General features: G+C 45.6%; 1 protein-coding gene and 1 pseudogene across 3 annotated transcripts in view; both read left to right on the forward strand.

Moving 5' to 3' along the window:
* The first annotated feature begins 386 nt into the window (after nucleotides 1–386).
* Nucleotides 387–14,315, forward strand: part of LOC134032992 (storkhead-box protein 2-like) — a 41,599-nt gene continuing 27,670 nt past the window's right edge. The window contains exons 1-2 of one of the 3 annotated variants that reach the window (XM_062477084.1): nucleotides 387–537; nucleotides 11,703–12,499. In XM_062477084.1, the coding sequence (XP_062333068.1) occupies nucleotides 12,172–12,499 (328 nt within the window). In that variant the 5' untranslated portion in view covers nucleotides 387–537; nucleotides 11,703–12,171. Of the gene's footprint in view, nucleotides 538–971; nucleotides 1,142–1,465; nucleotides 1,765–11,702; nucleotides 12,500–14,315 lie in introns of those variants that run through there. The other 2 variants (XM_062477085.1, XM_062477087.1) reach the window with 2 other exon arrangements.
* On the forward strand, nucleotides 4,858–10,871 carry LOC134032400 (organic cation/carnitine transporter 2-like; annotated as a pseudogene).

The following is a 14,315-nucleotide window of genomic DNA, read 5'->3' on the forward strand; positions in this document are numbered from 1 at the left end:
ATAATGTGATCTTCATTAAGACCAGATGGTTATAGTAAATTATTGGTGAAGATGCCATGATATGTGTGCATTATTTGTGTTGAGTGAGTTTTTACAGTGAGTCACCATACCCTTGAGTTAAGAAGTGGGAAGACTCAAGTTGAGACAACGCCATTTTAACACCCTTATTCTTTCATACCAGTCCTCCAACCAACCATATGCAGGCACTTGCGTGCACACACAAGTTGTACAGTAGCATCTCAACCACAACTGCAGACCCTGTCATCAACAAGCCCATGTAGGATGGTCAGATGGGTGGTCAGATGGGTCAGACACATAACCTCTCGTCTGCCTGAAGGTGGTGCAGTAACACCACAACAGCCTTCCTGGCACAGAGACCACGGGAGGATCAGCTTTAGTCTGACCGTACCTGTCTGAGACATACCACCGGTACCGAGAGATAGAACGCCTTATGTTCTCAAGGCGAGAGGCGACAGGTTTAACGCCAATAGGGGAAAACACAGGCCCAAGAGGCCCCGGGCCCGGCGGAAAGAACAGGTATCCCCAGAGACACAGTAGCTTACCGCAGCCTCAAAACCGTTGCCTGAGTGATTTGATGAGCTACCAACCGAATAGCCTATAACGGTTTACTGGTGATGACCACGACAGAGATGGCACTTCGAGGTCCGTCAGGATAACGTTGGACACAAAACCTCTATGAAATATTACTAGGGGTGGGAATATTTTGGTACCTCATGATTCGATTCAAATCGATTCTTGGGGTCACGATCGATTAAAAATCGATTCACGATTTATTGCGATTTTTAATCAAAACATTTTTTTTTAATATAGTATGTATATATATATATATATATATATATATATATAAACACTTGAATCGCGAATCAAATGTGAATAAATATTACCTTTACCAAGGTGGCATATTGTCTCAGGTAACATTAGACTGCAGACAGAGCTGGGTTCGCTGCACAGCTGGATGTGACTGCCAGCTGTGGAACATACAGTGCTTCTGAAAAACTATGCGGTACTTGTGGAACAAGGTAGCTTAGCAGGCTAGCTAGCTAATACTAGCTAGCTTGCAAGCTTTCTGTCACCTATGTATGGAATGCATGGGGATTTGTATGTGCCTGAGTGTTTCCATGTTTGATACAGTTCATGACTCCCAAGTTCACCACTTGAGAGGGTAAGTACGATATTCAAGAATGGCAGACATCCCAAGTCTCCCGGAAGTTCCGGGAGTCTCCCACATTTCAATAGCGGCTCCCTGATGCCCGCAAATCCCATACAATGTCTTTAGAGCAAGCGAGAGACTGTCCAATGGCCATTTTGAATAGAGACAGGTGCATATCGCGCGTCCTGATTGCGTGCCGGGGGGGGGTGGGGGGTGGGAGAAGCCACCTCCCTGAAATGAGTCTCTGCAGGTTGGGATGTCTGGAATGGAGTCTTTCCTGCAGATAGCCCCCCACTAATTGGCCATCGTACTGACTCGGGTGGGCACGGCGAATACTACAGGAGTGTCGGAAAGCGATGAGATCCCACGTCATCACACTGGCTACGAGATCTTTGCTGATTTTAAAGCCGGGAACACGCAGCACCTGTGGAACCAGCGGGTCTCAGATGTGGTGTCAGAGACGTTTTTCCTGGGTTGGATAGACAAACACATGCTGTTGATTCAAGGAAAAGAGGACCATCTGGAGGTGTTACGAGAGGGATGGATGCGGAGGTCCCTGAACCCACCTCGAGGGTTCCACATCAAATACCTGGGTAAGCTGGACTGAAGCACTGTATGCCACCATGTCACGACACACCATCTCAATGCCAATGTTGTGATTGCCATCGTATGCTTATTGATGCTGTGCATTTAACGTTATTTACCCATGCACACAGTACCCACTTGCCCATTTTAAGGCAGGGTGCACTCAGTATCTACAAGAAAAGTGGAATTAATGTACTACCTCATTATATAAACAAAAGTCCTGTAGGGCCAGGACATAGTGTAAGGCCTATTGACAATGTTTCTAGTCACCAGGAAACAGTTGAGAGATGTTTAATGGAACCCAGAAGGGTGGGCCTGTTGTGTGGTCCCAGGATCAGTCAGCTGTAACCCTGGCCTCACAACCCCCTGAACCAGTGTTTGTTACAGGGTGCTAATTACGGGGGGTCTAATTAAGACTTGGACCCCCCTAAAAGAGGTAAAAACAACAGGTCGGGGAGTCGATACACGCCCTGGAGAAGAAGTTGACCCCCCCGATTGTCATTCTATAATTCGCACTCTGTAGACATAGGTCTGGGATACATGGCCTGGCTGGTGCTAAGCAGTGTTTAGATTCAGTAATGTCCTATTGTCTTCAATGTCAGTACTGTATGTTAGATCATTATAACTGTTAATTGATCCTTCTGCCAAAAGTCAGAGATAAACACACTCTTGAATACACAGAGATACACACGCTTGGAAGTGGACAACTTGTATTTCATGAAGTGTTCAGATGGGTGTTTCTCAAGTTTCAGTTGTTATAACGGTTGTGGATCACTTTTATCATTCATAATTGTCATTTGGTCTTTGACACATTCGGAGCTACCGTGAAGCAGCACTGTTGGTCGTTTTAGAAGTGTTCTTTTTCCGTCACAGTGTCAGTGCTGCCGGGTCGAAAAAAAAGAGCTTTATTCTCTCTGAGCATTCCTCTTTTCTTTTCCTCAATCAGTGCAGAAACAAGCAACACACTGTCTTATTCCACAGGCCACTGGGCAAGTTGTGTCTCCTCCTAGTCCCTGTCTGTCCACACTCCAAGCCTCACTGCACTGGTCCCAACCAGGCCCTCCATCCCCTCCACCCAGCTGCCCCGCAGCCAACGCATAATGAAGTGTGTGTTTGCTGTAATGCGCCGTGCGCTGTTCATCTGTGAGCTAAGTTATAAGAGGATGAAATTTGGATTTGTGGGGTAAGAGTGCATGTGTGTGGTTCCAGACCTACCGTTGTTTGGCCACGTGCGGGAGTCCCTCCCAGTGAGATACCACATTGAGAACCGAACGGGGCTGGTGCAGGACGTGGAGATAACCGTGGAACCCAGCGACGCCTTCATGTTCTCTGGACTCAAGCAGGTGACCCAAACTCTCTCCTCAGCCCCTCAACCAAGAGGAAAGGAGAGCAGGGCAGAGAGAGAGAATGAGGTGAGGGAAAGAAAATGAGTGAAAAGAGGAGGGGGGGGTAACAGGAAAGGAGACACGTTTCCTCTGATTTGTCAAGGTAGGTGACACACACCCCTCCCCCTCAGCACACGTTGCATTTGCGTTGGACACAAGGGACTCAAGAAATGCATTGCATTTGTTCACTGTATCTCTTTGCTGTGCATGAACGCTGTCAGTAAATGGAAGTCACAAATCACTTTTTTCCAAAGGGGGGGGGGGGGGGGGAGTCTCCTGAACAATAAAGTTTGGAGATCTAGGTGATTGGAAACAAGTGTCTTCTACTGACCGAACCTGAACTTCCACCTCTGAACAATCCTGTTGGAAACAGATTGTGAAGATGCTAGTTAACCCTTTTCACCTATGGCACACACAAGTACTAGTACATAGCACAAGTACATAGACACTATACTGTACAAATCTCTTTTTTGTTGTTGTTGTAAAACCTTAATTTGGGCAAGCTTGTTTTTTAACCCACAAAAACATGGCATCATGATTAGTATTTTCTGTAGGGAGTATAAGGTAGCACTGCTGGTGTTGTGTGTCAAAGCTACTTGTTGATCAGTTGTTGGTTGTGTTTCAGCCTCAAGGCAGACCGGTAGACTACACAGGTTGCAGGTTATCAAGCTTGAATATTTAAAGATATTCTTAGCTTGCTGTCAGTAAAGAAACTTTGTTGGTTAACTTTTTGGACTATGTAAAATAACATTTCAAAATGAAAGAAGCAACAATAGTCAGTGCTAAAAATAAAACACTCAAGGTTATGTGTATCTTTACGTTTGTTAACATTGTGCAATCCATTGCTAAATCCACTTTGATTTTAGTACAGTACTTTAAGTATGAAGTAGCTTCAAATCCCATTACTGCAGGCTGCTTGAGAACGACAACTTACCAGCTCTGCCAGCTTAGTCCCACATGACAGCATGTGTAGTTCTGGTTCGCACCACTTTATGGAAGACTTCATACTAGAAATATAGTCTGGCTGGTTGTGTGACTGATGTCTCCACTGATAACCTCTTAAATCATCTGGTCATTACAAAAGTGTGGTTCTCTACAAGTTGGCCTCCACATTGTTGTAAAGAAAATTCCTCACTAAAGAAGTTCTCATCAGTATCAAATGTAGGGATGCTTAGATGTGTGTTCGCGTGTGTGTGTGCATCTATTGCATATGTGACTAAGTAATGCTGAGGAAGGGTTTAGGCTGTCTAGCATTAAAGGATTGTAAACTTCTAACCATTGAATAAACTATTTGAAAGTTTGTTATGCTCTGTTGACTTTTGTTCTCTGTTCTAAAAAGCGCTGGGCAATGTTTTCCAAACCCATTTGGCCATGGTGTATCTTTAATCCAAACACTGACTACAGGCAAAGATGCAGGTTTAACAGAAGGAAGACAGACAGTTCCACACACAGGCTCTTTGACCAACTAGTCTACTCTCTGCTTGCAACTGGCTGTGGATCATCCAGGATATCAGCCTTCTGGAAAGTTCCTTGTGTGGTGGTTTGTTACCTGGAGAGTTGAAGGCAATAAAAGAAAGGTAAGAGGTCCAGGTCAGGGGGCTCTGTGAGAACGAGCAGCACTGTAGTCAAGAATAGACAGAGGTGTACGTCTTCAAAAACTTTAGAGATACCAAGGGTAACTTTATCACCATTACCCCTCAGAGAAAGGTCAGGGGTTCGGAGCAAATTTGTGGGCGGTTGAGGCCGTGAGGATGCTGGATTACGAGGAGAGGACAGCGTTCCTTGGCGAGTGGGGAACCTTCCAGAAGATGGTCTTCTTCCTCCTCAGCCTCAGCAGCATACCCAACGGCTACGTTGGCATGGCGATGGTGTTCCTCGTGGACATCCCCCCCCACCGCTGCTGGGTCCCAGGGCTGAACAGCAGCAGCTTCAGCTTGGACCTCAACCTGTCGTTCCCCCTGGAGGAGGTGAGGGGGGAGGTGGTCCTCAGTCGCTGCCTGAGGTACCGAGACCCTCCGGGTCCCAACGGCAACGAGACCGAGGGATGTCTGGACGGCTGGGAGTTCAACACAGAGAGATACACCTCCACCATCGTGACTGAGGTGAAGCTACACTACCTACTGGGAACACTGCCTGGAATTTATGGATGGGAAGACCCTTTGAACTGTCTAACTGTCTTGTTGGGTGTGTTTGCGTTCCGGTAGTGGGACCTGGTGTGTGACGATGACTGGAAGGCTCCCTTCACCGCCACCATCTTCTTTGTAGGTGTTCTCTGCGGATCCTTCCTGTCAGGGATCGTCTCAGACAGGTAATGGTTCTCCGAAGCACGTTCCGACTCCAGTAACATCAGTATTTAGCCATGAGCATTAAGACGAACGATATTACATTAGCTAGTTTTTTATCCATTAATTATGAATTATTCACGTCTTCTGACATTGTTGCGACGCGACGTTTGATTGTATTATTTGATAATGGTATGTTCGCTTTGACATGTCCTCTCCAAGTAATTCCTTTACGATCTCTGTTGCGCATGGCAAAATCAAAGTTTCTGCAATTGTATGCCCTTTCTTTGCTTTGGCGATTTTGTCAGCAACTGTATATGTTATTTTAAGTTTCTGTCAGTAGCAGTGACTTCTCTTATCTCATTTTGGGAGTGTCAATTCTTTGGCCTTGCGCAGGGGCGCCGCCAGGAATTTCGGGCCCCATGGCAAAAATTCAAAGTGGGCCCCCCCCCCACCCCCACCCCCGTGGCGCAAATCGCAAATATGACGTGTCGCGGTTGGCGCCCTTTGCTGGTAGTGCGGGAGGGTTAATTAATGGATTGCTTCTTGGAGTTCGATAGTAATGGGGAGACTGGGGTGCTGCTGACTCATCTGTTGTTAAGTCTGTTAAAAGGGTCACAGTCGGGACAATGATTTAATCTGAATTTCTTGCTAATTGTTTCCCTGCACTGATTGAATGTTGATGAAATGTAGGCTAACACTGTACCCAGCTAACAAAATGACGTCCCCAGGACGTCCCTTGTTAGCTGGGTAGCTAGATAGCTTATATGGACATTAAACCAACAGGTTAATACCACTCACAGATTGGCTACCCACCTTTCTTGGTAAAAAAACTGGGTTACTGATTGAAACCCTCTCTTTTGTCTATCCTCTCTGTCTTTTTTCTCAGATCTTTTCAGAAACCCTGTTTGTGTTTACGGGCCGACATTCTAGCGACTAGCGCATCTACTGACTGCTAGTGATGTGTCGTTCGTGAACGATTCGCTCATTTTGAACGAATCCTTACAAGGACTCGGGAGTAACGAGTCCTCTCAAAGAGTGATTCGTTCATTTTCTCTTGGCCGCGCATCGGGACTGTTGCATAGGCTCGTCCAAGTAAACAGAAATGATTAGTTCATTTCCCGACTCGGTCTTCGGGTACGAGTTTTTGGATAATTTATTTTAACATGACCTGCATAGGCTCTGTACTGGTAGCTAGAGGAAACAAACGATTCGTTCATTTCCCGACTCTGTCTTTCTACGAGTCTTTGGATCCTTTTTCACGTGACCTGCATAGGCTCTGTACTGGTAGCTAGAGGAAACAAACGATTCGTTCATTTCCCGACTCGGTCTTTCTACGAGTCTTTGGATCCTTTTTCACGTGACCTGCATAGGCTCTGTACTGGTAGCTAGAGGAAACAAACGATTCGTTCATTTCCCGACTCGGTCTTTCTACGAGTCTTTGGATCATTTTCACGTGACCTGCATAGGCTCTATACTGGTAGCTAGAAGAAACAAATGATTCGTTCATTTCCCGACTCGGTCTTTCTACGAGTCTTTAGATCCTTTTTTCACGTGACCCGCATTGTATTTTTTAGTAGAGGAAACAGTTTCCTCATTCCCCTTCGTGTGGCCGCTGTTTTAGTAAGACGTGAATGATATTCGCTCAAGTCATCATACTGACTGGTTTTCTTATTTTCACTTTACATTTACACTTTCAGTTTAGTGCAGTGTAATTGTTTGCCGTGATAATTAAATGCTAGTGTGATAATAAATGACCAAATCATACAAACTGTCATGATACATTATTTTAATGCAGGAATTTCTTTTAAAATAGTATCTGCTGGTGCACGTCATGCACTAACCTACATGAGAATATGATACGTGTTTGCAGTGGACGGATAGCCCTCCCCGTTGAAATGAACGAATGACTCGAAAAAAGATTTGTTCATTTTACTGAACCAGATAGAAAGAACCGAATCAGTAAAATGATCCAAACTTCCCATCACTACTGACTGCAACTAAACGCCGTCACCGATAAGTGCGCTAAGGCAGGATCAAACCATTTCATGCAGATATAGGGGGATGGTCGGTCAATATGGATGTTTACTTTTTGGTCAATAGGGATATTTAACCTTTATTGCCAAACACAAGTAAAAACAAAGAGATCATTCATTGTATTATTATATTTTAAATGTATTATATACTCGATGATGGTTTATATAATATCATTTTATATTACTTTTTGCCTATTTTTTGGGGCCCCTGTCAGTCAGGGGCCCTTAGAATCGTCCTAACTTTTCCCCCCTATACGGCGCCCCTGGCCTTGCGCTCAAATATTTCCCTGGGCTTGTTGCGGTATTGGGGATGAGTTGTCTGCAAATGTCTTGTTGGCCCTCCACGCATTGACCAAATTATTAGTACATTTTGTAATAGGCTATTCATTTTTTTTTCTTCTACAAACCAGTGTAAATACGGACATTTTTGTTATTGCATTTTAAATATTAGAGGTTATTTGTGCATAAACCTACCTAGTTATAGTAATAAACATTGTTTGAAAGCATACAAGCTTAGGAGAGCGATAATATCATAACTTGTAAAGGGTGCCCTAAAATATTTTCTTGGGAAAAAGGGGGTCTCAGACAAAAAAAAGGTTGGGAACCACCTGTAGTCTATAAACAGTATTTTGTTCAGGTGTAGTTCAAGGCCATGTTTGGAGTTTTTACCCTTATGCATTTCCAGGATGAAATTGTATGTTCCATAGGTTTGGGCGCAGGTTGGTCCTCTTTGGCACCTTGGCAATGCAGACAGTGTTCACCCTCCTCTAAGCAGCCTCTACCAGCTGGGAAATGTTCTGCTTTTTCTATTTCATTGTGGGGCTGGGCCAGATAGCCAACTACTGTGCTGCCTTCATACTGGGTCAGTCTGGACAAAGAGATAACTAGATCAGATAACAGAGTAATATCTTCATTGCATTTCTTCATTTGTCTAGCTCTGGTCTGATCTTGTCTGTGTGATTCTGTTGACCTTAGGCTCTGAGCTCCTAACTAAATCAGTCCGCGTCAACTTTGGTGCCCTGGGGGTAAGTTTCAGCTATGCCTTGGGCTACACCGTGCTGCCCCTGGCGGCCTACTGTTTCAGGAGCTGGAGGCTCCTCCTGGTTGTCCTCGCCATCCCTGGCTTCCTCTACATCCCTCTCTGGTGGTGAGTACCAATGCCACCTGGCAGTACATGAATGTTTCTATTTCTCTTTTGGGACCAGTAGAGTGGCTTGAACTTGGAACAGTAGGGAGACAGAGGGCAGACTGAAGGAGGCGGAGTCTATCATCAAAGCTGCTGCCAAGATGAATGGTCTTACGGCTCCTGATGTCATCTTCACCGAAGATGTCACTGCTGAAATCATGGTGTTTTAATGCCCACACACACACACACACTCACACACACACTAACGGACACACATTCCCAATATACTTCAACATGTTTACTATCTGCAGGAAAACAGAACCAAGGAGAGCCCACGCCTGTACACCTGGTTGGACCTGGTCAGAACCAGAAACATACGCAACCTCACCATCATTAACATCCTCATCTGGTACTCTGATACGTCCTAGCCATACACTGCTGAAAAGTATACCTTACGCAGTATAACACACTGTGCACACCACATTTAGACACCACACACTATATGCTTGTTACGCACCACACACTTTAATACACACTACACCACACTGTTGCAAAATATACCCTACACAGTATAGCATGCACTGTGCACAACACACATAAGAACCGCATACTGCTGCTTCACACTATAATACACACTACATACTACACTACACTGCTGCAAAATATATCCTACACAGTAGGATAAATAAACACTGCACACTGCATGATGACTACATACTACACACAGTTGACCACACGCTAGTGCATACTTGCGTACGTCACAACTTCTCCGTCCACCACCTCAGGATCATCATCTCCATGACATATTATGGGATGTCCCTGAACACGCCCAATATGGACGGAGACCCCTACTTCAACTGCTTGGTTGCGGCGGCCACAGAGTTCCTGGCTTACGGCAGCGTCTGGTTCTTGATCCGCTACACCCCCCGACGCTTCACCCTCCCCTTCACCCTGCTGCTGTCTGGAGGCCTGCTGCTCTTCATCAAGCTCATACCTGATGGTACGAGGCCCACCGGAGCAGTACTGCTGCTACACACACACACACACACACCACAGACACTTACAAAATGGCACATACTCATAAGGATTCCCATGTACACAAACGTACACACATCTAAGAGGGTACAAACTCATGGAACACACGTACCGGCATATGTACTCTCAGACGTACCGGCATATGTACTCTCAGACTACCCAAATCTAGAAAACCATAAACTGTGTGTGTGTGTGTGTGTGTGTGTGTTTGTGTGTGTGTAGAACTGAGCGGCCTGACCCTAACCCTGGTGATGGTGGGGAAGACGGGTGTGACGGGGGCGTTTGGCTTCCTGTACCTGTACATGACAGAGCTCTTCCCCACCGTGGTGAGAAACATGGCCCTGGGAGCCACCTCCATGGCATCACGTGTGGGCAGCACCGTCTCCCCATACATCGCCTTCATGGGTCAGTGTTTGTGTGTGTCTCCATTAAAGAGTATGTAAGCATATATGTCTGTCTAGATCTGTTTGTCAATGCTGTCTGATTTCAGGTACATACAACAAGTTCCTACCTTTTATCTTGATGGGTGGAGCCACGGTCATGATTGGGTTGCTGAGCTTGTGGCTACCTGAAACCAAAGGTGAAGAACTTCCAGAATTCATCCATCAGGTGAAACCGCTTCAAAGGTACGTTACCATGGTTAGGGTTGTGGTGGAGTATTCTGGGATGTACAGTTGGGTCTGACTTTGTGTTGTGTATCTAGGGTGTGTTTATGGCAACAGGGTAGAGGGAGTACACATGACCGGAAGAAGGGGACAACCTCTGTGGAGATCTGAAGACTCCGAACCCTGATCCATGACTATACGTCATGTCAGATGACTTTTACTGTGAAAAGACCAGTCTGTGAGCAGGAGGAACAGGGTTGGTAAATAATGGATTTCTTAGCTGGTCCTCAAACCGCAGAGCTCTGACGAGGTTCTGAAGTGGTCTGGTGAGAAGCAGTCCTTCAACTGACTAAGCTACAACCTACAGGATTAGAAAAGGAATTTACCAACGTGTTGTTTTCCTTCCCGCCAATTTGAAAGTGTTAAGAAGCGGTCCTTATGGTTGCTACAAAAATACACAGATTTATTCAGAGACGTAAGCTAAAATAAAATCTACTAGGAATAGTTTTCTGCTTAGACCTCCTTGTTTGGTACAGTCTTGATTGAAACACCTTATGAAGTCTCCCTATGTATTGAGAGATCTTTAATGTATGTGATGTTGCAGTTGTGTATGACATATGTTTCCTAATGTATTAGAGTGAACCAAACGTTTTTAAATTGTGTACAATAAAGGCATTCAAATAACCGGTGAGCTTGCATGCTGGGTTTCTATGACCTGTACCACAGTTCCCTCTAGTGGTGCAAAGGCCACACATTTCCCCTCATCATTAATGTATTGGTGTATGTAAGCACAATGGAGCTTCTGTCCTTGTCTCTGACATTTAGCACATACCAAGAGTAGGTCAGATTCAGGTTAGTTATAATGTGATCTTCATTAAGACCAGATGGTTATAATAAATTATGGGTGAAGATGCCATGATATGTGTGCATTGTGTGTGTTGAGTGAGTTATTAGAGTGAGTCACCATACCCTTGAGTTAAAAATGGGGAAGACTCAAGTTGAGACAACGCCATTCTAACACCCTTATTCTCTCATACCAGTCCTCCAACCAACCATATGCAGGCACTCGTGTGCAGTGTGCACACACAAGTTGTACAGTAGCATCTCAACCACAACTGCAGACCCTGTCATCAACAAGCCCTCAGAGAAGAATGAGAAGAATAAAGATAATCAGGTCCTTTCGTCCATATTATCCTAAGTTACAGCAATTCTGGACAGGACAGTGTTGTGCTAACTGAATGTAGAATGGTCAGATAGGTGGTCAGATGGATCAGACACATAACCTCGTCTGCCTGCAGGTGGTGCAGTAACACAACAACAGCTTTCCTGGCACAGAGACCACGGGAGGATCAGCTTTAGTCTGACCGTACCTGTCGGAGACATACCACCGGTACCGAGAGATCGAACGTCTTATGCTCTCAAGGCGAGAGGCGACAGGTTTAACGCCAATAGGGGAAAACACAGGTGAAAATAACAGGTGTCCCCAGAGAAACAGTAACTCGGTAGCTTACCGCAGCCTCAAAACCGTTGCCTGGGTGATTTGATGAGTTACCAACCGACTAGCCTAGAACGGTTTACCGGTGATGACCACGACAGAGATGGCACTTCGAGGTCCGTCAGGATAACGTTGGACACGAAACCTCTATGAAATATTACCTTTGCCGAGGTGGCATATTGTCTCAGGTAAATTTGACTGCAGACAGAGCTGGCTTCGCTGCACAGCTGGATGTGACTGCTAGCTGTGGAACGTACAGTGCTTCTGAAAAGCTATGCGGTACTTGTGGAACAAGGTAGCTTAGCAGGCTAGCTAGCTAGCTAGCTTGCAAGCTTTCCGTCACCTATGTATGGAATGCATGGGGATTTGTATGTGCCTGAGTGTTGCCATGTTTGATACAGTTCATGACTCCCAAGTTCACAACTTGAGAGGGTGAATACGATAGTCGAGAATGGAGTCTTTCCTGCAGATAGCCCCCCACTCATTGGCCATCGTACTGACTCGGGTGGGCACGGCAAATACTACCGGAGTGTCGGAAAGCGATGAGCTCCCACGGCATCACACCGGCTACGAGATCTTTGCTGATTTTAAAGCCGAGAATACGCAGCACCTGTGGAACCAGCGGGTCTCAGATGCGGTGTCAGAGACGTTTTTCCTGGGCTGGATAGACGAACACGTGCTGTTGATTCAAGGGAAAGAGGACCATCTGGAGGTGTTACGAGAGGGATGGATGCGGAGGTCCCTGAACCCACCTCGAGGGTTTCACATCAAATACCTGGGTAAGCTGGACTGAAGCACTGTATGCCACCATGATGTCACGACACACCGTCTCAATGGCAATGTTGTGCCATCATATGCTTATTGATGCTGTGCATCTAACGTTATTCACCCATGCACACAGTACCCACTTGCCCATTTTAAGGCAGGGTGCACTCAGTATCTACAAGAAAAGTGGAATTCATGTACTACCTCATTATATAAACACAAGTCCTGTAGGGTCAGGACATAGTGTAAGGTCTATTGACAACGTTTCTAGTCACCAGGAAACAGTTGAGAGATGTTGAATGGAACCAAGAAGGGTTGGCCTGTTGTGTGGTCCCAGGATCAGTCAGCTGTAACCCTGGCCTCACAACCCCCTGAACCAGTGTTTGTGGAGACACTGTAGACAGAGGTCTGGGATACATGGCCTGGCTGGTGCCTAAGCAGTGTTTAGATTCAGTAATGTCCTATTGTCTTCAATGTCAGTACTGTATGTTAGATCATTATAACTGTTAATTGATACTTCTGCCAAAAGTCAGAGATAAACACACTCTTGAATACACAGAGATACACACGCATGGAAGTGGACGACTTGTATTTCATTTTTTTTTTATAAGTGTTCAGATGGGTGTTTCTCAAGTTTCAGTTGTTATAACGGTTGTGGATCACTTTTATCATTCATAATTGTCATTTGGTCTTTGACACATTCGAGCTACCGTGAAGCAGCACTGTTGGTCGTTTTAGAAGTCTTCTTTTCACGTCACAAACTAGTGTTGTCAGTGCTGCCGGGTCGAAAAAAAAGAGCTTTATTCTCTCTGAGCATTCCTCTTTTCTTCTCCTCAATCAGAGCAGAAACAAGCAACACACTCCGTCTTATTCCACAGCCCACAGGCCACAGGGCAAGTTGTGTCTCCTCCTAGTCCCTGTCTGTCCACACTCCAAGCCTCACTGCACTGGTCCCAACCAGGCCCTCCATCCCCTCCACCCAGCTGCCCCGCAGCCAACGCATAATGAAGTGTGTGTTTGCTGTAATGCGCCGTGCGCTGTTCATCTGTGAGCTAAGTTATAAGAGGATGAAATTTGGATTTGTGGGGTAAGAGTGCATGTGTGTGTGCACGTGCATGTGTGTGTGTGTGCACAGTGGGGAAAGATAAGGGGTTCCAAGAGGAGAGGTAGTCCTGCTGGTTCCCATTGACAAGCTGTGGATTGTGTTTGTGTCCCAGAGCGTAACAGAAACTCCCATGTTGCAGGAGGGTTAAGGGCATGGATATAGACACAGAGTGCCCCCGCCTGCAACAAGGCAGTAGTAGTATCTGGTTCTCGAGGTCTCCTGCTTGTCATGTGTTTGTTTCTCTGCTGTGTAGTCTGTTGTAGTTTATTATTTCAAGAACCCCTAAATCTTTCTGTTCCTCTAATCCTGGTTGGCTAAAGGGCAGTAAACAACTAGGGTCTGGATCACCTCCTTCCAGATACAACCGACTTTAACCTCTCCTCAGTCTGATGGTAACTGGAGGAGCTGTGGAATGTCTGCAGCCTTTGTAGTTGTAATTTGTCACAGTATCAAATTACATAAACTATCATATTATTCACCCCCTCCTTGCTCTTTCTGATGTGCACAAAAGTTCAACGCACGCACACACACACACATACATACATACATACATACACACACACCTACACTTATACCCACGCCTATTCTCTACATAATTACAGTTCAACTGGTAAAAGATAGAAGAGAAGTAGTCTTTCATCAGAAACAGCCCACCCCCCAGCCTAACACAGGAGGTTGCTGCTGTGGTGTGTGCATGTGTGTGCGAGTGTGTGTGTGTTTTCTCT

The sequence above is a fragment of the Osmerus eperlanus genome, chromosome 13 (assembly GCF_963692335.1).
Source record: "Osmerus eperlanus chromosome 13, fOsmEpe2.1, whole genome shotgun sequence".
In the NCBI taxonomy this organism is placed as follows: domain Eukaryota; kingdom Metazoa; phylum Chordata; class Actinopteri; order Osmeriformes; family Osmeridae; genus Osmerus; species Osmerus eperlanus.